At 37.4% G+C, this 26,892-nt stretch overlaps 1 protein-coding gene across 17 annotated transcripts in view; it reads right to left on the bottom strand.

Annotated features, from left to right (window-relative positions):
• RGS7 (regulator of G protein signaling 7) overlaps positions 1 to 26,892 on the bottom strand; it is a 275,736-nt gene that overhangs the window by 71,456 nt on the left and 177,388 nt on the right. For all 17 annotated transcript variants that reach the window (XM_038133021.1, XM_038133017.1, XM_038133020.1 and 14 more), the window contains 4 exons: positions 18,231 to 18,282; positions 6,242 to 6,306; positions 4,496 to 4,572; positions 4,281 to 4,362 (listed from right to left, as the gene is read on the bottom strand). In XM_038133021.1, coding sequence (XP_037988949.1) covers positions 4,281 to 4,362; positions 4,496 to 4,572; positions 6,242 to 6,306; positions 18,231 to 18,282 — 276 coding nt within the window. The remainder of the gene's footprint in view (positions 1 to 4,280; positions 4,363 to 4,495; positions 4,573 to 6,241; positions 6,307 to 18,230; positions 18,283 to 26,892) is intronic.

Here is a 26,892-nt window from a genome sequence, read left to right as displayed (position 1 = left end):
ACCATCTTATCCAAGGTAAATTCACTGTTTTGACAACTCTCTGAGGCTGATCTTGAAAGACAGGATGAAATAATTGTTAAAATACAGAAGAAACCACTGCCTGGCCTTCAACTCCTGGTAATGTTACCTGCCAGGTCAGGTGTCAAGGGTCATGTTCAGACCACTTAAAATACAATTTTAAAAAAAGCAGAGAAAATTCAATTAATGGACATAGAGTCTCATAAAAAGAGAGACAAGCAAAAGGTGTGGGATATGTGACAAAATATAAAATATTTGAAGAACACTGTTTTCCTAGTTGAGTGCTAGGAAGCAATGACAACATACTCACCCCAGACACTTCTCTGTCCTGTATTAAAACACACAAATACTGTTACTGTTTTTCATAAAATCATAGAATCATCTAGGTTGGAATAGACCTTGAAGGTCATTAAGTCTGACCCTTATCAATATTTTATATCCAATTTTCCCCAGAGAACCAAAATAATCACCATAATCCAGCAAACCAGTAACAGCAATGGGAATAGAAGTCCTGTCCTATGGATTGGGTTTAACCAAGCTATAAAGGGCAGAAAGAACTGGCTCACACTTTGACTCATGCTCATGCTTTATCAAAGCACACTATGACTAAACCACAGCCAGTGTTTAAACTTTGGAGAGGGACACACACCACTTCACTTTCCTAGCACATCTGTTGTGTATTTCCCATCTTCACTGCACAGAAACCTGCTGAATGTGACTGTAATAAAACCAACACAGACTGATGGCAAAGGTCAGAGAGGCACTGGAGAAAATGAAATGCTTTTTCAAGTTTTTACAGTTACAAAGTATACAGGTGACTTTCAAAGAAAAGGCTACTTCCCCCACTATCTTCTGAATTAATGTGAATCTCAGCAAGTATCCCAAAGGATTTTTTTATTATTACCATATTATTTCATTTTTCAGGGAGAAAAGTGAATAATTTGTAGCAGCAAGACATCAGCTGTCTTGCTTGTCACCTAAACGAGTTCATTTTAGAGCGAGCCACAGCTACTTTGCTCTGACTGTATTTAGTGTGGGTTTGAGAACGTTTTAGAGGATTTACTGCTTTAGTACCTGTTTGTCCCTTTCTAACAAGGCGTTTAAGAAGAGATAATAATTCAGTAAAGATGAAACAAGTTGTCTTTCAAAGACTTAAATAAGGACCATGACATTTCTTTTTGAATAAAAGCAGCTTCTCAATTTCTTTCTCCTGGAAGTAACTCACTTCCCCAGTTTAGCCTGATTTGTTATTTGTTATTTGTTATTGTTTCTGACTAACACCTTAATCCTCCTAACCAATTTTTGCTTATTTCCACAGTCTGTTAGCAACAGAAGTTTCAAAATTATGAAAATAATACACTTAAAAGGCAGGTGAAAAGAAGAGAAAGATTTTCAAGACACGTTTACTCTGCCATCAAAAAGAGAAATGCATCACTATATGTGAATAATACTAATCTCAGACCTATTTCCAGGCTCTTGGAAATAACAGCATAGACTTTCTCCTAGGCCTGCTGCTCAGGATTGCAAGGGAGTTTATACAGCTCTCCCTGACACAAATCTCCATGTTTTTTCTATGGCTATCTGAACTAGTAAAATCAAATGTTGTTTGGGAATGTCTCTGCAGGCTGCAGTTATCTACAGCTGAAGCTTGGCCATACTCTTTTTAACTGCAAGCTAAGATCTTTCTACAGAAAGCAGAAATTTGGATTTATAGAAATCACCAAGATTGCCCCCTTAATTGTCTCTTAGAAGAAAATTGAGGAATAGATGATTATTTGAACAAAAATTTCCAAATCCAATTTCTCTGGCTCACCTCCAAGCATCATCTCAGTCTGAAGACACAGGAAAAAATTATGGAGCAGCAAATCAAAAATAACAGTCAAAATTACTTTCAAGAATTTGTCTGTCCCTTAGACTGTGACATAAATCTTCTTCAACCCGCAGGGTTGCCTTCAACTTGGGACCTATGAAACAGTGGTGTTTTTTGAGGCAAATCCTCTTTACATGTCAAATCTTGGTTAATTTCCCTTCTTTTAAAGCTATGAGTCACAGTGACATTTCTGATATCTAATCATCCTCTTTTTCTGCATCACCATTCTCCTGGCTCCAGTGCCATACAGCTTTCTCATGTCTCCCATTCCTTTAGTGCATTGCTGCACTGCCCTTCGGGAATGATGGCTTGCTTTCCTCTTCTGCTCCTTTCATCAACTTAAAGTTGAAATACAATGCAAATTTAATATTCATAGTTAATATTTTTCATGTAAGTCTTCTGTATCAGTACTGCAGGGTACTGATCAGCTGGGTAGGTAACAAATATTGCAATAAAGCAACTAAGGACCAGAATGCCTGCAAGAAAACCCTGAAAAAATACTTATTTACTCACCTTCAACCAATCAACCAACCAAAAATAATAAAACGTTTGTTTCTCAAAACTCATTTTAGTGAAAAAAAATTACATTGCGGTGGATTTTGAACTATGTTGTCACTGCCCCTAGCCTCTGAACTTTTATCAAAAGGTGAAACATTGTAAATAAAAATAAGCACTATACACAGATTCTCATCCAAACATCACCTTAAAAAAACTGTTTAAAAAATTTAGCTCTCCAGAGTTGCAGCAGCATTTCTATAAGTTTTTGGGAGGCCTTTTGGAGGCTTGAAAATCCATTACAAATTGTAACTAGCTGTGGCATCACACTCGTCTTTTCAGTCTTTTTGTGTTTTATCTTTTGTTCTTTTCAAAAGAAGCTTCTGGATTTTATTGTGACAGTAAATTCATAACGGTGTTTTCAAAACTATTATTTCACTGACTCTTGAGAGGAGCAGTTTAGCCAAAACATGAACCTCTCCATTCATCTATTTATATCTTCTAAAGCCAGGAGCCTACATTGCTGACTGTAAGCCAGTCTTTTGCCTCTGATATTTCCTAGGTATGTTTACAGCCAGATTAAAAACATCTGCTGGACCAGGCAGATTTATCCACAGTTCAGCCAAAGCTCTTAATCAGATTCAATTTCCTCTTGTCCTCGTCCCTTTTACTCTCTTGAAGCTTCAACAATTCATCCCTTCCAAACCTGAAAATAACATCTCATTCTCCGATTCAAAACCTTTTGATCCATTTCTGCAGCAAATATAAAAGCTCTCTACACCTTCACAGGTCTCAGGTCCACAGGTACTTTGTGTTTATTCCCTGTGTAGCTCCAACCTACATCAGACAGAAAATTGCTTTTTGTTCTCCTTCCTTGTTTTTTGTCAGTGATTAGACAATAATATCCCCATCTTTTTGAATCTATTTTCTGTGGTTGGAATCTTTCACATAAAGTTATTTTTGCTCAATCACATTATAAATCCTACCTAAAAATCTGTTTCTTCTACTTCTGCTTCACTTCCACAGTTGCAAATGTAAGCTGGCCGTGATCGGGTTTATTATTTTTTATTTAAACTTTCTCACTGCATTCTACTCTTCCACATGTGTCGTCACATAATTTTACTTCCCCCACTAAAAGTAGCTTTCCCCAGTGTCAGAGCAAAACATATAGTTCATATACGATTTCATTGGTAATGATACCAAACTGCATAAACAGAAAAGGAAAGCTTAACTCTAGGTAAGGGAAACCAATATTGCTCTGTAGTAAAGCAAAAAAAAAATAAAATGTACAGTTTAATTGGAATTATTGTAAAAATTGACATTCTTTTTCACAATTTTAGCACTCAAATATAGTTGAGTATGTAAGAAACTTTCTTTTTTAAACTTTTGTTTCAGATGGACTTTGACAAAGAACTCAGACAAATCTTGTTTAGACAGTGACTCCCACAGCTCAAAGCCAGTATCTAATCTTTATGTACTTCAAAAATAGCTTGGAAACATAACTAGAGTGAAGTTAAAAGGCTTAGCAAGCAAAAAAGCAGACTAAAAAAGAAAAATAGTCAGACTTATTTAAGAGTATTTTTAGTTATGCTGATAATTTTGGCTGTGTGACTCATACCCCAGGAAACCTTTGAGATGATAATAGTCAAAGACAGGTACCTCCTGATTCAAGAAACCAGGCACAACACATCTATTCACTGAAAATCGTGAACTGGATGCACACACATCTGAAATCTGCAATATCAGATTCATATAAACTCTAGATCCTTAAAAGAGGGAAGCAGGCCGTAACCCCTCACCCTACTGCTGTTTTACTTGTGCCCAGGCCACCAAGCTCCACAGAAGGTGACATTTCAGCAGCCCTGTTCACAGACCCAGTGGCCCCAGCAGCACTCACCACCGGCCGGTGCACATCCCAGAATGCTCGCTCCTGACTGTCAAGAATCTTCCTCTCTATCTTGTCTCTCTTCTTGTCAACCCTGTCAATGTGGTAGGATATTTAAAAGAAACAGCGTCGAGGACAGTAATTTTAAACATAAAATGTGTCCAACCACTTCCCCCCCTTCAAAAAATCATGCAAAAGGAAAACTGCTCATCTCCAAAGGAACTTACTTTGCTTGTGCTTCAGCTTGCATAAAAATAAACTCCCATTTCCGAGCAAAAGCTCGCTGTAGCCTGGCCAAACTCTCCTGAAAATACATCACAATTTTAGTGCGTTAGTTTGCAAGTTATTTACTCATTAATAGGTTCTGGCTTTATCTTTCCCTCCTCTCCTCATTTCCCTCCCCCTCACCAAAACGTAATACAAGTCATGATATTTGTGCCAGTATAAATGGACCTTACTTATCTGATACAAAGTTTGTTCTTGACACCCAATGAGATGGAATACTTTTGAATGCCTCGACTATTTTAGTTTTGAAACTCTGATAAAAAGGGTAGATGCATCCTTCAGCAGAACATGTGATTTCTGAAACATTTTTATATACTGTGTGCTATCTTAGCAATTTTGAAATAGTACAAAGAAACATCCTTGTTTTGAAAGTGTGTAACAGTGAAAGGTAACAGCAGTTATCTCCATCCTGGATGATCCACATAACAGTTCTTCATCAGTCATCTATGCAAATGCTTTCCACCGAACAGAGTTGGCTGCCATTTTTGGTAGTATAGCCAAACCTCCACAGCTATCCTCATTTTTAAAAATGCAGACTATAGTTCTTCAACGCTGCACAGGAAATGTATCTATCCTACTAATAATAACAGGAAGAAAATTTATAAAATCATTGCAAAATTCTTTTTTCCATTGATGATGGAACATTTTCACTGTCTCAAACAGAGCTTTCTAAATCTCTTCCCAGCTTAAACAGCATCAGTATGCAGTCTTCTTAACAAAAGTGTTGTTTTTACTATATTTCTATGCATTGCAAACATATCTCGGTGCCATACTCACTGGAAATGAAGACTACAGAAAGAGAAGAGCGGACTTTCTAGAGATCTTGTCAGTACCACAAAAGGCTCTTGTGGATTGTACATTGAAGGGGAGTTTTCTAAGGCATGTGAGTATAAAATTATGCACGTCCCACAGCGCAGTACACTGAAAAACAAGCTTGTGCCAAAAGAAGCAATACAGTGTGTCAGCATGGTGCTGTGGCTGGGCTATCAGGTCACAGCAGCACAGCTGGACAGCTTTCAGCCCAGAGACAAGGGTGTTTGTGAATTTTATGTTGACAGATTCATGAAAAATTCAGGAACTTTTTGGGTGGAGGGTTGGAATTCGAGACATCTCTCTCCTTATTGAATGCCATCCTCATCATCTGATCCAACTCCCTCTTTTTCAAGCTCTTCCTGGCCCCAATTATCTTACCTTGCCCGAGGCACAGCACAACTGTCAGGGAGTAGGAATGCCTCTAGTCTGACCCTCTTTACCTCTCATCTAGCTGATGGGAAAAGGCTCAAGTGTCAGCATGTCTTATAAAGAATGAGATTTACATTTCTACATCTACCGAGAGCTTTTGGAAATGTTGTCAGGGATCCTTTGTTCAAACCTTAAATGCTGTAGAGAGCAACTGCTTCCAAACGTTCATGGTGCAGCTGGGATTTGTGAAGTTATTTGTATCCTGGCATGGGGATCTGAGCAGAGTAAGATTAGAGATGGACTGTAATCTCAACATTCCTCCAGTTAGCCTTCACTATCATCTCTCAAATGCCATTTAAAACTACTGAGCAGTGTTAGACCCACAAGCTGGAAGTTTTGGATAAGTAATAGATTTTCACATATAATGCCCATAGTTCTCATGCTTCACATTATTTCACAGGCTCATCAGGCCCAGCAGAGAAATTTACATTTTGCCAGGTACTTACAGCTTCATAGTCTGCTAGTTCTAGCCTTGCTTTGTTTTGCATTGTCCGCTTGCAGAGGTAAACAGCTGGAACAGAATAAAATAAACAAAATTTGCTACTATTTCACAAACATGGCAGATCAGAAAGAAAAGCTTCATGTCTGATTTAAAGCTAGCTTTTTTTGATTTGATTTCTCCCTTTATTACAGGAAGCTTTAAATATGGGATCAAGGCTACCAGGATTGTAACTGAAATGATGGATCAGATACATAGGTTCATTAAATAATAATAAAATCTGCTTTATGCAACAGACATCATGTGCAAAATTCATGAGATACTTGAGGTCAGGGTTTTTTAATGGCCAGGCAACTAGCACATTAAAGAAAAATGGCAAAGACATTTTTCAAACTGTCTGTGTATAAATCATAATGTGTGTTTCAGCAGGAGCTGCTGCTGTATCAGTCAAACAGGCTTGTAAGAACACAAATACATGGTTTTATTTATTTTGACTCTATATTTAGAAAACACAAACTTTCAACCTAAGAAGATTTTAGCTAAAAAATAATTCTAGATAAAATTCATGTCTCATACAGATTAGTCTGCTATAACTGATAAATCAGAAAATAATGTGAGACCAAAAAATGAAAAAAAAAAAATTATCTGTTACATATGAGAAAATATATCCTTTCATTTATTTCCTAAATCAAAAAATCCTTCAGAAGACCTGTCCTTCCTCCACTTCATTCAGACAGAGCAGAATCTTTGGTAATAAAATGCTAAAGTACATTTTCAATAGACTTTATTTAGCAGAAAATACTTTCCAAACAACTCTGAATATTTTACAGATTCCCCACCAGTGAGACAAGGAGTGCAGCACAATTCCTAATTGAGCAATATTTACCCACTTCATTACTTCAGAGCACTGCTCATGTGAGATGGATGAATCTTTTGATCAGAGCAGGTAATAAAACTTTAACTTAAGTAGGTAATAAAACCTTATCTGTCATCTCTACAGTCAGCAAAAAGAGCCCACAGTTACTGGTTGTGCTTAGGAATGTTCCTGGTCCCTGACTGCCAGCTGGTCTACTACAGGAGCAAAGCCTCTCAGGGAAATAACTTCACACAGGAACTTAATTCTTCCCAACTAGGAAGAAGGATGTGCTCATTTTACATATAGGTTTGAATATTAAGTTAGTCAACCTTAATATAATTTAAGATTCCATGGAAATATTTATTCCTGACAAGATACCTGCAAATGCATGCAAACTCACTCCAGTTCTTTTAGTTGAATTGATTACAAGCACTTCTACCTGCAATTAAAGGTGTTACTTGATATAAAATGAGTTATATTCTAATGCAATTTTTGTCTTTTCTTCCCCTCCTCTTTTTGTGTGTGTTATTTGGTCTATTTTCTTTCATAATATTTCACTTTCCGCTCTCACAAGAAGCCATGGTCTCTTTCTCTATTCCCTGCCCCCCCTCCCCGCCATGCCCTCTGGTTCCAAGGCAGTTTCTGTGTCTACAAAATCTACAAAGACAGATACACATCCATGTCACACACAGCAGACAGAGGGCTTCTATAGCTTTCATGCATTGTAATATTATTATACACTTACACCAAAGCATTGGCATGCATGCTGAAACATCACAAAAAGATGAGGGGATGAATTTTGGACCTTTTGCACCTAGGTTGCATTCACAATCAGTACACTGGTAAGAGATTCTTGAGAAGAGAGAAGGTCTTTGTCATTTAGCTTCTTTTACAGAGAAGCATTTTCCTCTTTTCCTTAAAAATTGGTTACTTCATTGAACAAGGAAAAAATTTCCTAAGCCCCTTGTAAATATTAGCAATAAAATACACAGTTTATATAAGTGTTTAGACAGTTCTGAGAATTCCAGGGGTCAAAATTTGTCTACCAATTTAATACCAGCTGAATAGAAACAAGAAAAGCTCCCTGTTCGTGCACTTGATCAAAACTTTTAAACCACATTCTTATAGTCCCAGTACAGGCACTTTTAGTTAGTTTAGCTCTTCCATGAGTCCCATGGTGGGCAAATTTTGGGATAATATTTCCTGCTACCTCCTACAAAAATTCTTGTTTCAGAGGTAGCTGACCACTCATCTTTCTGTCAGGATAGGTTTCATCAAAAAAGTATCTTCTGATAACAGAGATTTCAACACCAGAGAAACAACCAGCAGGTCACCAGGAGACAAATTAGCTTGACACATTATTAATTTAATACTGTGTCTTCACTGTGTAACTCTACTGCAGTTATTTTCCCTGCAGGGTTCTTCTAATGACTCTCTTTGCTCCTAGACCATAGTAAAGAGTCCATATAAAGATGTTTGGTTTTCATTATGAGCATAACTTGGCCAAGACTCAAAAAATCATATTCATCCCTCAGACCCTTTTTTTAAAACTGAAATATCCAGATCCCTTCCCCTTCAGAGGAGTCTAATGGTTAAAACACCTGTGGCTTGGATTCCATATGCCAGAAATGTTTCTATGTGCCACTGTGAATAAGGTAGAATATGCCCAAGGAAAAATTACTATTGTGGGAAATACAGCATATCCACTAGTGTAGGAGAAAAAAGTGCTGGAGGACATTCTTACTCTGACACAATTTATTGCCATTGCTATGTGCTAACAATTACATCCTCATAAAAGTGCATGTTTGAGCCTCTATTTAACAGCTAACTGTACTGCCACAAAAAGCTGGCAGCAGCTCAGGAATCTTTCTTCACCAGTTTGTGCTCTCTATCGCATTATTTGTCTTATCTGTAAAAAATTCAGTAGCAGGTTGGAAAGCAAGAATGTGAAAATCACCCTCATTTTCAGCCAGATCATTTGAAGATTTAGAGTAGTGAGGTTTTGTTCTTCTGACAAGGAGATTTGAAATTTGGATGCTCCCACCTTTCACAGGCACCACTCCTTTTCTACACCAAATCACACATGAAGTAACTGTACTTGTCCAGTAGCTGGACTTTGAGGATGTCAATCAATTTCCCTCACAAAGCAGAGGCAGGATCTCCCAGAATTTCAGTAAATTACAGTGTCTGCTTTTCCAATCCCATTGTTGACAGTGTTTTTACAGCTTCACAAGAAGTGCAGCCTGCAGGAAGCATCTCCAACTAAAGCTCTCTATTTCTGTATATAGCTCTCTATTTATCCGCCCTGCAAAGGTTCCGGTCAGGGCCCTCAGTACTCAAGGAGCTGTATTTCCACTGAGGACCCCATCTAGGGGTTCCACTGAGGCCTGTGCCCAGGAATTGTGCTCAAGCCGAGCTACTCCTCCTGGCACAGGCTTGAGCTGTGTAGATAGACCTCTAACCAGCCCTGTAGCCTGTCCATGCTGCTACCTCGTTCCTGCCTGCACTGTTGCCAACCTCAGTTCTTGCCTACCTTCCCTTGCTTGCCACACCCTGACAAGGGTGCTGAAAAATGCTCACCATGGGCATGAACGATATGCAAGGGATGGTACACAGGGTCTGATTAATAACCACAATTTGCTAAATATGGACTGCCTTATACACTTATTTTTAGAGCCGGTGTATTCTGATGGATTTTGCAATCAACATAATTGCCTCTGCTAAAGTGAATTATGTATTAGATGCTATAGCTTGTTCTTTAGAAGTGACTGATTGCCATGAGAGAACAGATTCACCAATAATTTAAAGGCCATGTTAATTTGCAACATTTCGTAATGAAAGATGGTCAGTGATGTTTATAAATGGGTATTTGAACAACAAACAAGTATCGAAACACATTTCTGTAGCTGTGCAGTAAATACAGTCTACTAGCTCATGAAAATTCTGTTCAGACATCCACAAAATGTGGGCAACCTGAGAATTTCAAGCAAGACTACAAAGCCAGAGTTGCATAGAGAGGATGCACGTACTTTGCCTCTTGCAAGTTTTTAAACTATCACACCCAAAAGAAACCATTTTCATGGTTTGCTACATGTTTCCTGTTCTTGATGGTTCACTTGCATTTGAAAGCTCCTAAGAAACCTCCATAGATTTTTTTCTTTAGATAAGGTCATAGAGATTATGACATGTTTCATTCTAGGCTCAAGAAACTGGAGTGAGTACACATTATATTATACTTACTCAAAAAAAAAAAATCCAAAAAAAACCAAAAAAACAAACGCAGAACTTTTGCCCAAAACCCACACCTGGGGAGTTTTACCTTGTTGCTAAACAGGGGCTAAATCTTCCCTTTTGCCACAGTGGAGCAAAGGCCACAGCTACATTCAGTGGAGGTTCAACTGGACCTCTGAAGACCACAGACTGTGACACCTATACCCTCACCACCATGTGCCCAAACTCCTTCTATAATTGTGCCAGTGCCAGTGGGGTCACAGCTGGATTCATCTCTGACAATAAGGGTGCTTTCAGTGAATGCTCGTCAGCTCCACTGAGGCCAGGCTAAATTTATGTACTCCCTGAGCCAAAATCCTGTTTTCAGAGTCAGTGTGTATAAGCCTAGTCTGTATCTAAAGAGCAAAGAAAATAGAAAATACTGAAAGGTCTAAGGGTTTCAAAGTGCCCTGCGGGCAGACAGGTCTCCCTCTATATCCAAGTGCCTGCTTCAGATGGAGAATTACAGGACAATTAGCAAAAAACATGCCTGCAGGATGTAAAGCATGAAATTAACTCTTTTATTTAAACATTGGGATTTCTAGGGCTATTTCATACCATCTCTAGGTCACCTCTGCTCTTAGTCAATGGAAAAAAAAATGTCCTTAGCAACAGCTATTGAGTTTCACTTAGTCTTAAAAATGGGTCACCACAGAGCCCTGTGTATCTACAAAAGAACCACACTCTTAAGTAAATGCTAATAAAATTAAGTTAGAAGGAAGACCATGATCAGGTTTATGTACATTAAACTGCCAAATCACCAAAACCTTAACTTATGAAACACTCCTCCCCATCTCTAGTCTTTACTCTTTGATCCTCTTCTTTCCTATAACTCTTCAGAAAAGCAATTCGATTATAGATTTACACAAGCAGAGGATATTCTTATATAAACAAAGGGCAAGAAAGAACCCAAATCTCAAACTACCAAAGAGATCAAGAATTAGAAAAAGGCAAATTCATCTTCAACATACAGAAGTCCCCAGATGATGATGGCCTTGGAAAATCCTGCAGGGTGACAAAAAATGGGTATGGGAGAAAGGTCACCCAAGATCAGACAAAGAATATCCAATTGTCAAATACAATTTAAAACTACATCCATTGGATCATTTCATGCTTCTTCATATTATCATAATGCTTTCAACTTGCCATTATGGTTATATTTTCAGAGAGTCAGAAAGCCTGCAGCTCCAGGGACAATGGGGCAGGAAAAGGCATGCGAAGTCAGAGTGCCAGCATTGCTGCCTCCATTTCCTTCTAACCTGGACCACCCACGGTGATGGGGACCTCAGCCTCAGCACTAAGATTCCATTAAGGTTAGGAACCAAATAGCCACAGAGCCCACAGGGACCCCAGTCCTGGAGAAGACATGCCACAGTGATCACAACAGCACACCAACATTGCCTCCTCCCCACCTTTCTAATCTGGGTCACTCGTGGTGATGGAATGAGGGGAAGTCACAGGAGGAGGGGCTGAGGTCCCCTGACTTTTCAGCCCAGAAATGAGAAGACTTAGGGGAGATCTCATTGCAGTCTACAGCTTAATTTTCAGGGGAAGAGGAGGGGCAGGCACTGATCTCCTATCTGTAGTGACCAGTGACAAAGCCAGAAGCTATGTCCAGGGAGGTTCAGGTTGGATATATGGAAAAGATTCTTCACTCAGAAGGTGGTTGGGCACTGGAACAGACTCCCCAGGGAAGTGGTCACAACACAGCCTGACAGAGTTCAAGCAGCCATTTGAACAATACTCTCAGGCACATGATGTGATTCTTGGGGTGTCCTGTGCACGGCCAGGAGCTGGACTTTAATGATTCCTGTGATTCCCTTCCAACTCATGATATTCTATGAAACCTATTTAGTTTACTCAAAATAGAAACTTGAAAGCAATTCAGAAAATTCCAAGCTATGTTTAGAAATATCAGAATTCTGTTAAGAAACTTTATTTTTATTTATAGGGAACCTAGATGCAGATTATCAGTGCTTTTAAAACAGTACTGCAGAAACATGTACTTGCATCAGTTACCCTTTCTTAGGTGTGCATACACATGCATTGCCCAAACATATTTTCCAAGCTCCTCATATTATGGGAATAAGTTACACTTTTATGGAAAGAATAATTCAGGTAAGCACAAAACTCTGAAGTGGTGAGATAACTGGAAAGCATTATCAGGAAATGCCTTCTGGTTACAGAAGCCTCATTGCAGTGATTTGTCAATGTCAGAATCAGCAAGAATCAGAACAAAATTCAGGCCATGCTTGTTGAAGTGAGACTTTCATCATTTAAATGACAGAGATAGCTTCTAATGAGTGGATAATGAATCTATGCAGAGAAATATAATTACATATGAATTCAGAGTGGGAAAAAATACTGTAGGTCACCCCTTCCACCTATCTGCTTATTTAAGTGTCTTTCCTAAAGCTCCTTTGATTTGGTTCTACCCAGATCAAATTTTATGCATAGCAAGCACTGACACCAGTCACATTTTTCTTGTGAGGCTGTTATTCTTCGTAGACTGCAGCAACACTCAGTCCTGTCACCAAGATCTTAGCCAATATATTCTGAATATGTAGCTTCCTAAAGGCAAGTCATTCACTTAAGGAGTCACAGCTCAGTCTTAGAAACAGTTTAGTATACTTGAGTTCTGGTAGGAAAAGTCTGTTTCTTACTACACCTAGAAATCCAGAAAATTTTGAGAGCTGGATCCTTAACAGAGAGATCTGTATTAAAGACTTTAAAGAATTGATTGCAGGAGTCATTGCTGACAGTCTGACATTAGTTGTAGAAAAAATGGGAACTGAGAATCAGGATTTGAGATTATAGAATGGCAGAGCTCTCCAGAAACTGTTCACACATTCTTTGTAAATTCTCATGGCATGGATTTTAACAATTTTTTTTATATATGTATGACAATTTGTATCAGAAGTGCTTCTCTGCTACTAGTTTTGCCCCAAGCTATTGACTCATAGTTATGGGTTGATTTCCAGAGATGCTGAGAACATGCAGTGTTCCAGCAGAGTTCAGGTAAGCAATAGGGATCAGTATTTCTCAAATTGAAATTGCTTACTAATAAGCTGTTGCCAAGGAAATCCTTCCTGTGCATTTGGGCAAAGAAAATATATAGTGCATTCTCCACACAGTTCTTCTTCCTAACAGTCACTCTATGGTAAAGGGTACAGAAAGACAGGTGAGAAACTTCCTGGACTACTCAAATTTTCATAGAGGAATTTGAAGCTAAGCATGTAAAAAAGTAGGTAAGAGACTCTAAAGAGAAAATTATATGAAAATTTTCAACATGTGAAAAATATGATACATGACTGCAGTTACTTTTTGTGCAGTATGTACTTTTTAGCATTATTGCGGGTTTGGGAGAGAAAGGGGAAATGAGCCAGGTGAAATGGCTCATGTTCAGAACAGAGCAGCAGAGAGAAAACATGGAGAGGCCTCTGTGAGTTTAAGTGATAAGAAAGTGTCATTAGGAAGGAAGTGTTGTTCAGACTGACTTGCTAGCTGATTATCAAGTAAATTTAATAAGACTTGTACTTCCTTAAAAATGCTGGAGAATAACAATGCAACAGCTTTGACACAGCAAAAGTAAACAGCTACCTCATTTTACTGTAACACAGGATAGATAATGAAGTGATGACTATATAAAAAGCTGCCGCATTTATTCAGACAAGTATCTCACACTTTAAAAGGGAGCAATTAATTAAGACTTACCCCAACCCCCATGATTGCTCTAATTTCCTAGGCGATTGCCTTCACAATACTTTGTAATGACTTTACCTGGAAGGCTACTGAAAATATGTTACATTTTTAAAACTTGTCCTTCTTCACAGCAACAGAATTTAAGAATTTGTTTTGAATATAGAGAAAAACAGTCTCATTTAGCATCATTTAAAGATCACACGGTCAAGTGCTCTTAAACTCATGTTGCATTATCAGTTATTTACTGTGCTCTCTATAGCTTGTCAACATTCTGCTGTCTTCCTCCATTTTTATCTCCTTTGAGAGAAATGCACACAAAAAATTTACAATGCTCAAACAACACGCTGTTGCAACTTATATAGATGCAGTTGACTTTTTGTCTCCTAGTATGTCCAAGCCTCCTTAAGACTATTACTGGTATGTCAAAGATACTTTTGAGTGCCCCCTGATAGTAGGGCACTATCAGCAAAAGTTTACTAGAGAAAATGAGTTAAAGTTACTAATTCTTCTTATTTTATGTCTGAAGTTCTTACAAGTCTCTTACATTTTGCATATATGTTAAATTAAGCCTAAAGAATAATAAAAAGGGCAAAAAATTGCCATTTTGTTGTGAATAGAATTTTTCCCTAATATTTCCTATTTTCTACTTATTCAAAAAGGGGGACAGTAATGGACTAAATGCCTCAAATTTGCAACAGCTGTGAGTCACTAAACCTCCAAGAGAATCTGACAGTTCCATTAGAACTGAGACCAAATGCACATGGAATAACAATTTCATATTTGGCATTATATTTCCCCTTTCTGGGATGCAATTGTCTTAACTAGCCTCCCTATTTAACTAACTCCTAATGACGTAACCTGTTTAAATTATGCCAGGAAAAAACCCCAACTGTCAGTTAAAAAATTATATCTGTAAGAAAAGAGAAGATAATTTCAAGCAGGTCACATGCTCAGCCACTAGCTGTGTCTATTTCAAGAGCCAGGTTTTCTGAATTGAGATCCAATTCTGTTTGTCACAAAACCTAATCATAATTCAGGAACATGACTTAAGTCATAGGAAAAAGCAAAGTTATTTGAACTACACTAGCCTTAATAATAGTAGTTGTTTTTATTACTACTTATTTTCACTAACAAAATCACTCTAAAACCAATGGGATTCAACAAAGAACAACATGTCCTGCCTGGGTGGACTCCAAGACATATGGCACTAAAATGGGACTTCAACAGATGGAACTTAGGGACTTGCCTTTGTAAAAATTATTTGCAATTTGAGGAATCTCTCTTGACAACACGTAAAGCATGATTTTCAAGAAAAAAGTAGGAAGATTTTCAGCACTATATGAAAATTGGCCGTTTCTCAGTAACCTCAGAATGATCGTAGTCAATATTTTGGAAATTACAATCAAAAGGCCATTTTCCATTTTGACACAAATTAACTTAATCCAAGCCCTCTTTTTGCTACTATGACTTAGCAGTGCACTACAGCTTTATTACGAGTGTGTCTGCGGTTTTGTGACATATTGAAAGATCCTGTTTGTATGTATTTTTCAGTTATACTTTCTACAGAAAAATATTTTTAAGGCAAATAATTGCTATTACAAGCCTATATAGATCAAATTATATTTTAGAGAAGATATTAACATGTTATACAAATACGTAAGGATTATTTGGTTTTAGTTAGTTCTGGTAATAAACTAACACACAGTATCTCAATCTCATTTAATTTCTTGTTTAAGATAAATTATTTTTCTGGCAGTGTGCTATATTCTGGACAGTAACCCAGTTATGGATGAGTAAAGATGAATGGTTAGGATTAATTTTTAAATTAAAATAAAATTCCACAGTATTTCTAATGGCTTGTTAAAATAGGTAAATGGTTAAGAAAGTGATTTGCCTTGTTAGTAACTTTGATCAAGGAAGATTACAGAGAGAGTTTGCTTTTTGCTGGTCTTGAGAGACTTCTAATGCCTGCCACAGTCAATAATTTTAGAGGGCACAGTTTTAAGCTTGTTCAAGACAAGTCCATGAAATTGGTAGCACTACACAGCTCCATAATGCATGATAAGTGTGAAATGCATTTACATATCTATAATAACATAAATTCTACGTACTATATTTTCCAGGAAGTAACTATTACCATGAAAATCTGCAGAACATGCAAACCTACTTTAGATTTATTTTGGTTCCTTAAACATTTCTGATTAGATATTTTGATTTTCCTGGATTCCTCTGATTACCATTGTTGACAAGGGAAATGCTAATTTCTGGGACTTGGATGATGCTAACCTAACAAGAACAGTATTGAAATGGTGCCTTTAAAGTTTATTTTCCTGCAAATGCTCTAGCATTATCCAGTTCTGGTGACTCACAGTCACCTTTGGTAGCTCCAGTACAATGCTCTGGCCCTGTTGCACAGGGAAGCTGTGGGTGTGTTTCATACAGGATTGCACTTCTGGCTCATGACATGGAAGGAGCAACGAGATAGCAGGATTGGAGGATTTGCTTCCCCTTCCTTCTCCCCTTTGCAACCAAAGAGCTTACCTCAGCAACTGAAACATATTTAAATCTCAAAAGCTCTCAAATGAGTACATTTACTGTTCAACAGAACCAGCTCCCTGCATGATGAAGACATTGATTCCAAGTTTAATTCTGTATTCCTGGCATGCAAACCTGGACACATTATACAAGATTTCTATTTACTGACTAAGGTTTATAATTCATTGACCAATCCACTTATCAGGTGCGACAGGAAAGTTAGTATCTCCTACTTTAGACTAAAGGATAGTAATAAAAACTTTCTCAGCCTGATCTTAAATTCAGACATGTTAAGCATATAATTATTTATTAAAACCACCCCACCACTATGATACACATTACAGCTGAACAACTCAATGTCTCTTAAACCGTACTTAATTACTTGCTGATCTTCAACATATTAGGGGACTTTAATGAAGCAATAAATGGTAAATCAATCCTTTTTCCTTCAGTGACAACTTTCGTCATACAGAGTGGCTAAGCACACACATGTGGTAAGAATCCCTCCTCCTTGGGAGCTTTCAGTAACTATTTACTGGACATCTTCAAATATCAGTAAAGAATTGAATATCTTTCTACTCCTGTAGGATGAGGAAACTGTCACATTTTCAAACTGTACCTTGGAGACATGCAGACTCTCTCTGCTGAGAGTTTCGGCTTAAAATTACTTTATTTGGCAATGTATTTGAAATTAAACTGGGTCTGCTCTAAAAAGGAAGGAAGAATTTATTGGAATCCTCCATCCCCAAAGTCTTTGGCTCACAAGGGCAGAGAATCCAAATTACAAGTGAACACTCGCCTAAATTTCTGAAAAGCTGTAAAAAGAGATATTCATGGTCTGAAGTTTTGAGAACATAACCTATCATGTACACACTCAGTAACCTAAATAAGTGACCTGGTCTTCAGATGAGCTCAGTACTTACAGTTTGGATTAGAATGAACAGGAGGCTGCTCATAGATAAACTTTCTTTAAAAATTAGCTCACTATTTGATGAACAGAGGAACCTAACTTTTAATAATATTTTTTCCTAATACATTTTACTTATTATCCTCAGATTTTGCTAAGCACACATCAGTAATTACAATATATACTTTACTAATAAACTCCCAAGACAAAGGCAAATGAAAAATAAACTGTATTTTCTAATATAGTTCTTATTAGAACTGTATTAGTTTTCATAATCAGTAATTTTCCACATGGTGTATATTGGAAATAAGAGTTCAAAACTAGGCAAATCTTTGGGTGTCAATCTGATAATAACCATTGCACAACCATCAATAAAGTCTCCTCTGCTTCACTGAGATTCTCCCACTGTAAATAATTACACTTGCTGGAGCAAATAGAGAATATAAATAGTAAGGTAGGTTTTGATGAGTCTTGAATTTTGGGGCTTGGGTTTTTTTTCTTTTTTCCTCAGCTCTGCTCCAAAGTATGACTTTGATAAGCTTCTGATAAACTTTGAAAAAGGTAGCAACACATTCATTTCAATATCAATAGCTCTTGCAAAGGAATTACATGACATATAACTGTGTTTTAAACAGTGGAATGGTGAAACAAGACAAGATTGCTATGACACATTCATTAACAAAATGCATAATTTCCAAAAGAAATAGGAAATATTTCTACACTAACCATAGTCTGTGTTTTCCGGCTCCCAACAATTTGATGGCCAAAAATAGGGCGTCTATAGGCAAAAAAACAAACAAACAAACAAAAAAAAAAAAAAAAAAAAAAAAAAACAAGAAGGAAACTCAGGTTAGACAACGCAAGCATTATACAGTCCTTGAATTGTTACTGGTTTTCAGAATAATTTTATATTTTTGGTAGATCTATTATACTGTTAACTTGACATTTTTAATATAGGCATCAAAACAGAAAATTACATTTGTACACCTGTTTATCACACTAGTGTCAGAATGACATTGGAAAAAAAAAAGTGGATCTTTTGTTCTCAAAGTTAAGGGAACAAAACCCACAAGGCTAGATAATGGGGTTGTCTTCTACATTTTCCCTAGAAATACATCTCCCACATGTCCTGGAGAATCAGGTTTAGAGGTATAAAGACAGAAGATGCTTTGAAGTTCATTCAGTTCTTGATTTTTGAGAGTTTTGCTTCACAGATTAATATTAAATTATCTTTCCTAGGTATTATTTGTTTAAAAGTGCCATTAAAAACATCCTATTTTCACAAAGACATCAAAGTCTACTTTTTAATAATTGTTTACTGGTTGTGATTTAAAATGAGGGTGTTTTTTGAGGGAAAGACAATGAAGTACCAAAAACTACTTCAACACTATACTTATTAAGATTATGCTACACGTATTGTTAAAAGAATTCACTTCAAACAAATGGAGAATTTAAGACTGTATAGACATTTTTCATACAAATTACTTTATTTTTAAAAATAACAACTTTTGGTAAAATGGATATTATAATAGCATTTTTATAGAGCACATAATCCCCATACAGGCCATTCACTTAAGGGTTGGACTCGATGATCCCTGTGGGTCCCTTCAAACTCAGAATATTCTGTGGTTGAGTGACTGATCTATACATAAACACATACACACAGCTACAGAGAATTACATAATATTTGAGCAGTTGAATGCAACTCATTAAATGTGTGAAGTGGTTTGAGTGGTATTTCAAAACACAGGTGGTTCTTCAGGAAAACCTTCTGCTTTACTCTCTATTTCTTATTGTTTTTTCTCAAAAATGTCCCAGCTGCAAAAATGGAAACCTCTTTGCTGCCCACTTCCCTTCAAAACTGTTTTAATGTTAATCTGGAAACCAACAGGGCTGAAGGGTGACACATTCACACCAATTGTCAAATTACATATATATTGTGAAAAATCTCTTGGTTTTATAACATTGACACATCAAATTTAATAGAACCAATTTAGAACTTGCTATTTATTAAGCAACAGCAAGGAGCTAAAGGATAAAAAAGGAACTATCATAAGTTAACTTCAAAGGCTAAGATGTGTTTCTTGCAAGCCATTTGGTATATTCTAAGGGACCAACAAAAAGTAATTCTCCAATCAACCATTCCTTCACAGTGCCACTGAAATCAAAGTGACCAGTAGAAGCACATATAAGAACAAAGAGAAAGAAAATGAACTCCTAAAGAATGAATTGCAGTACTCAGCACATTTTGGAGAAGTAACTATAAAATTTAAGACTGATTCATGTAAAGGAAAAATTCACCATCATTGAAATATGCAGTTTACAAACTCAGGAAGTGAGAACAGTCCTTCCTTAGAGCAAAAAATGTATATCCAGAAAGGCCCAAGAAGAAAAGCACAGCTACATCATTTCTCTACTAAAAGGAAGGTAAACCTCTATTTACAGGTTCAAGCTGAGCTTCTGAAAAAAGTGTGTAGTGAGGTTACTAAATACATAGAAACCATATCTGCTCAAGCAGCTCTCCACCTGAAACTCCCAGTTGTGGGCACACTTGCTGCAAAGTCCATATTAAAGCCCCTCATGCATACTTAGGATTTCTCAGACCAAACTGCATTTACTCCCATTCCAGCTGAGATTGAAAACAAATTCCATCTTCTGACTTAGGGAAAAATCAGAAACTTTGCTTTCAGCATTCATTTCACAACAGGCTATGAACAAATACTATATATTCACAACTATGTTAGTGATGTTAGAAGAGGACTCTGTTGTTTCATATATAAATGAAAAGCTATGTGTGGCCAGAGTACTTTTTTCAGTATTTAGTTTAAATAACACATTTAAATTTTACTGAAACTTGCACTTTGGGGGTGAAGGCAGTGTGGGCACTAAACACAAAATGGGAAAGGGGACATGATCTTCAGTGTTGTGAAATGTTGTCACTTTAGCTCGCTAGGAGGCAGAGATGACCAAGGCTTTTCTGAAGAATAAAAAGGTGCAACCTAAATGTGGAGAAGAGATTGAGGAAAAAGAAAATAATGCACTGGCTACTAAGGATGAGTGTAAGCCTCACTGTGCCAGGGAGATAAAAGCAGAAAAGTTAAAACAGAACATAATTTTTAATTAGCAAAGCACACAATAAGCCATATTAAAAGGTTTCCAAGATGTGTGATAGGGTAAGCCAAAAAGAAACCTCAGTAAAAGGCAGACACTACAAGATGAGAAAGGGGTTCAAATAACAGCTAGTACAGATAAGTACAGAAGATCATTAAAAGCCTTCCTTGTTTGAGTCTTCAGAAGGAGGGAGATGGTGGACAGACAAAGGTCTTTCACAGAGGCATGAGGTCTCCTTGCCGAGGCTCTGAGCCAGGCAGGCACCAGCTGTCTGTGAGCTGCAAGCCCTGACCCTGCCTGCCTGGGGCTCGGATGTGTTTAATGGCACTTGCTGAGAAGCACAGCTCAGCACAGCTCAGCAGCCCAGGCACTGCAGCGTGGCCAGAGCTGGCCTCCAGCCAGCTGGCTCCCAGGGGGAACAAAGTTCAATTCTGCCTGCAATCAGCTCTGCGAACATGCCCAAAATTAATTTGGACATGGAGATAAGGCTACAGGGCAAAGCGCAGGGCAAAAAAAATTCAGGCAGAGAAAATGTTTTTATGAGGTCAGACAGTTCATGTTAGAAGGCTGATGAAATTCAGCACAGAAAGCTTAAGGATTTCTTGTGTTTTGACATGGGTAAATTGTGTTTATTTCCAAAAAAAGCAAAACAAAAGCCTCACCAAGCTAAAGAATGACTCCTGGTTCCCCAGGACTGTGATTTATATGCATGTGTAAATATTTTGATGAAATACTTCCTCTGGTATTTCTCCTCTATCTCCAGTACTTTGTAACAATGACTATCTAACTGGTGACAGTTATCAAAAGTACTGAATTATCTGCATGATGTTTAATGGGGTGCAATTACGTGAAGTGTAATTTATACATGGAAAAAATATTCATTCAAGTAACCTCTGAAACACGGACAGTTATTTTTTTAAAAATCGCATAAAACAGAGGAGCTTCAAAAGATTACAGCAAAGGGAAGAAGTGTATTTCCAGAAAAGGTAAAAAGCTTAAATGTTCTTTTTTATAATGTTTCTATCTCTACTCTTCGGATTGAACAGCTGTAATACACTATATGTTTCCAATCTTTGAAAGCTAAAGGTTACTAATATTTGGATTTTTCAAAAACACATTAGGTCTCTGACAGTGTAAAACCCCTACTAGTGGAGAAATAAACATTAGATGCTATGTATTTTGTCCAAGGCAAAGTCCTACATTACTTTGTTACCAGCAAGTAAAGGCTTATGGTATCACCCTAAGATGTGTGCTCAAATGCAGCTACAACTGCTGATAAAGTTGTATTCGAAGAGTAGATATCTATTATACATTTTCAAAGCAGGAAATAGCATTGATGTGTGCAGAGATAAGGAAAACTCTCCTAAAACAGGCAAAAAATAGGATAAGGTACAGAGAAAGATTTAAACAGAAAGAAAGTCCAAAATATCAAGGAAAAATACTCTTTGAAAGTTCTGGACACTGAAAATAAAGCCTGATATAAAAATCAGTTTCTGCTTCCTGACTTTTGCAATGCTGTCATTGTATGGACAAAAAGCACCAACAAAAAACATGTGTGTAGTTAAAATGACTGATTTTTTCCAAAGGAATATTTCACATTTTCTTGTCTAATTGCTTGCTTTTAACCATCATAAAATTCTGGTCTTAATCTGAAGTTTACCTTGTTCCTTATTACAGACATCAAACAGTTTAATCACATAACACATGACTATAATGCAAGTGCTGAGTTTACATTTCCATTTCTGTTTCAAAAGTCTCCACACAATTTCACGCTCCAGATATTTAACAATCTCTGAGAAGAACTTGCTAGAGAGGTTATCCATGAAGACTATGGGAAAAAGATTTGCCTTGTTCAAAACAGAAGGATTAGGAAATAAAAAGAGTCTGATAAGAAGATCCCTGGTCTAATGGAATGAGGTCAGGAATGAGAATAAGAGGCATGTGCAAAGGAAAAAGCTGCCTGCTCTCATCTGATCTATTAAAAATATCCCACAGCAATGCAGGGAGCCTCTGCTCACATAAATTACCTCCTAAATTGCTGGACTATGCAAACAAAGCTTGGTTCAACTATTTGTTACAAATCACATATCCAAATACACTGCAGAATAATTATAGCATCCCCTGCAATGTCAAATATTCCTATAGAATGAATATTACACAATCTGTGTGCCTGGTTTCATGGTCTAGAAGCTCATAAGTGAAGATTTCACCCAGGAGAGCTATGAATGTGGTATAACATGTACATTTATTAACATGTACATTACATAACACCACCATTTTCAAAGAGAAGATAATGAAATACTGATGTGGTTTGGTTATGTTTCATGAGTGTAGAAAACTAGGAGGAATTATGGAGGAATTACCATCCTTAAGAATTTTACTTTTCCTCAGAAGGAAATATGAAGCAGTTCATCATGAAGAAGTATTAAAGAGGGAACATTTGTCATTTTGCCATGACATCCCACTTGCAGCTGAAGGAAGGTGGGTGGTAGAGTGGCTAAGGGAAAGTCAAGCACTGTTTATCAGCCCAGGCAGAAATAAAGCTGCCAGTTTTTATCAGTATGCTTTTGAGGCACTTTGTTTGATTGTAGGTGTAACTCGAATCAGCAGCCAGAACAAGCCAGGAGCAAGAGAAATAAGGCTTACCTAGCACTGCAGATACGACTGCAGATACATTTAAGCCTCCAAAACAAAACAGTTACAAGCGCCTTCATGCCCTTTAACCAGAACACTAGTTTTGCACACACAAACACATACTGGTTCTCTTGAGTTATACACTAATATCATTAAGTAAACCTAACCACCTAAATCCATAATCCTCCTGTAATAAAGTCATGTGAAACAAAATCCTGTAATATAGCACATATTCCACAACAAACAAACTAGCAGCAGTGGCTGCTGTGCATTGTAAGGAATCCAGTGATAAAGTAAATAGATCTGCTTGGGCTTTACCTCAAAATTAATCAATAACAATATCTGAGATAATGAAACAGCCACTTGTAAAAATCAGTGTTACCCAACAGCTTTTATAAAACATGATTAATTTCTATGCATTAAACTGTATAACTGAGGAGGGAAATCACTAAGCATTTTTCAGCTACCCCTTGTTGATTGTAATAAGAAAAGAGTTGTTGTCTCTGAAGCTGCTCCGTTCCACTCCACAAAATTTTTTAAAATCCAATTACTTGGATGGGGGAGGAGTACTCAAATCACTTATAAACCTTTGCATATTACTGCTATTCTTCTCTCAGGCACCAGGGAGTCTTTATAAACAGCAGAAATGAAGCCTTTGCTGAAAAGTGGCTATGCACAATCTCAAATGCTTTGCATGATGGATGGCAGATTTCACTGGTATTCTGTTTTACATTCATTGCACTTCACAAAAATGATTTCTTGGTAAAGTAGAAGGGTAAGATTGCTAGTCTAGCACTGTCAAGCCCATACAGGAAGCAAGTAGTGCTCCATGAGTAGCTCAGTATAATTAGGAAAGAGGTTGCGGAATTTGGAAACAAGATTTTGGCTCTGTGACTCCTCTTTTCTAACCAAAAAGAGGATGAGCATGGAAAGCAGGGTGGGGCGAAGTGTGCCTGAGTAAGGAGTTTAAAATATCAAAAGTGGCACTGATGGGACAGACAGAAAGACACATGGCTTTTAAATCTTTTTCCCTCAGAAACCTTAACAGAATGTGTATACACCAAGCCTGACCTGAAAAGACAATGAACTAGTTATTACACCAGCAATTGCCAAAAAAATCTGCCAAATTCTGCACAATAGAACTTGTTTCTTTTTAATTTCTAAATCTGGCTTCAAATAAAATCCTTCCCTCAAGGCACAGTAGATGATCTGGAAAGGGTCTGGAAAGTGGCTGAAGAGCTGTGATGTTCAGCCACAGACTCAGAATTCAGAATGGCCAGAGGCTGGTCCAGAACGAGCCAAGAGGAAGCTAGCTCAGTAAGACTGACTCAAAGAGATGGGTAAAGCAATGTGATTCCACCTGAGACATGAGGTGTCCACAACACTTCACACTCTAAACTATTTTGCAACAAAGATATTTCAAGATTCTTACAGTGATCGCTATATGTAGTTTTATCTCCAATTTTAGGCATGGAAAAACGAGCAGTTAAACACATTTGTTCCCAGCGGTAGAACAGAAGATATCAAAGTCCACCTCTTTGTCTTTCCAAGGTCCATGAATTTTGCTGCTATCTTCACTCTTGCTCTCACAAGAAACTGTCCCTGTTTTCATACTTTTCCTCAGATATTTGTGCCTTTCATCTTAAAAGGTACAAAACAACAGCAAAACCTAACCCTCATCTCAGAAAATTAATTAATGTTAAATCATGAATTAATCTTATTTAAAAATAGGAGTGTGATTATCACTAGTCTCGAGTATCCTAGGAGTTTGTTTACATCCAAAAGATACTAGGAAATGTTATTTTTCACAATTAACATCAGGAGACACTATGCATTCAGGGCTTGTAGAGGAAATTAGCGTATTTTTCTGTGGGATGATATTACAGAAGCTGAGAGGGCAAGTCAGGCATTCCTCACAAAGATGGACATATTATCCTTTGTGTGGACATAGATGAAACGTCTTCATGAGTAATCCCTGGCCCAGGGAAGATATGTTTTCCAAGGTGCAGCTTGCTTTTCTTATTTGGGCCCCTCATATTTATTTGCTCTCAGGTAGAGGAAGACGGTGAGCTCCTTTTTTGGACACAGGTTTAAATTACCAGGAAAAGGCAATGCAGCTGTTTCTGCTTTTTCTTATTGAGTCTAATAAAAAAGTTCCTCTATTAATAAGGCAATTAATATTTATATTCATCTCCTTTGAATTAAAATGATATCACAGAAATGAACCTAATTAACACCTGAGTAGGTCACTGAATGATCCATAATTTTTTATTTTTATATCATATATTTAAAAAAGCAGATGTAACTATACTCTTGCCTCCTGATGGCAAGAGTAATAACTGGAAAAGAATAATTTTTGCCTATAAAAGGGCATTTGTCCAAATGAAGCTCTATCTCCACTGCTTTTAGCTATTTCTATACAACAGAAGGTGGTTTAAAACAAGCTAGAGATAATTTTGCTGTCAGGAGGGAATGTGTCACCCTTTTGGGAACAAAACATCAAGCACATGGAGAACATTACTATTGCTAGTCTGGTTTTTTATAGGTTAGGTCTTTGTATTGCAAAGATATCTCTGCAGGCGTGGCTTCTGAACTTTTCAGGGCTGGCAGGTGCATGGTTTTCTCTTTTTATCAAAATGTCCAGAAATTTGTGAATCCTGTCCAGTACTAAGAGGGTACTATGTGCAGAGAACCTGAATGTCTATTCTAGTGCAAAATTCACACATTTGCAGTCAAACTTTCCTCCCCGTTGAATATGTTCTCTTCATCTTCTAATTTAGCAGTTCAGTGACAGATTTTATACCAGCATTATTTTTGTGGAGATGTAAGTACACAAATTTTTCTGTTATAACTCCAGTTAACAGTGTGTCACCACTATGAATTTTTTCTCATCCTATACATTAACAGCTAAAGTTGCATTGTCACAACAGCAAAGTCACATTGTTGGCATAGGAATGGCAATGCAAAAGGTACCACAGAAAAGTAAACAAGCCAAACACTGCAGATACAGACTGAGCAACACCTGATTAAAGCGTCTTAGTCCATATGCATTTGTCAAATAGGTGCCAAATTCTTAACTTATGTAAATAAACTGAGAAGATTATACAATCTAGCCCTCACTGAAGCTTTGTGTCCAAACACAGGCTGTGGACCTCTCTGAGGAAAGCTCACAGCAGGGTAGCTGCAGTACTCTAAGTGGTCGATGGTGAAGCTAATTCTAGTCCTTCAGTCAGACTGTCATGCCAGCAGAGGTGCTTGTTTCTCTTGCTAGAGATGGAGGCAGCTGTGCAGAATTCAATGACTAGCACTCCAGTAAGTAAGTACTATTCTCCACAAAATTAAGTCCTTGTATATTTTGTCCTTCCGGACACTGCTTATTCAGACACCAAGCCAAGAACTGGAGCCTCAACCACTCCCTGATTCCTTTCCATTTACCTTATAAACACATCAGCAAGCCCCTTCAACCATGTGTCATCTCTCTTCTTTGTACTGAGCACTGAGGAGAATGAAGCCTCATGAGCTTAAAAAATCCCCTTTCCTTCGAATAGTCTCTGCAGGATCAAAGGTAACTATGGATCATGGGGAGGAGGCTTGGAATGCTTGCTCTTAGAATTAAACGTACAAATCTAACTTTCTGTTCTGC

Source organism: Motacilla alba, chromosome 3, assembly GCF_015832195.1.
Source record: "Motacilla alba alba isolate MOTALB_02 chromosome 3, Motacilla_alba_V1.0_pri, whole genome shotgun sequence".
Lineage (NCBI taxonomy): Eukaryota > Metazoa > Chordata > Aves > Passeriformes > Motacillidae > Motacilla > Motacilla alba.
This window is presented reverse-complemented; position numbering and strand designations above follow the sequence as displayed.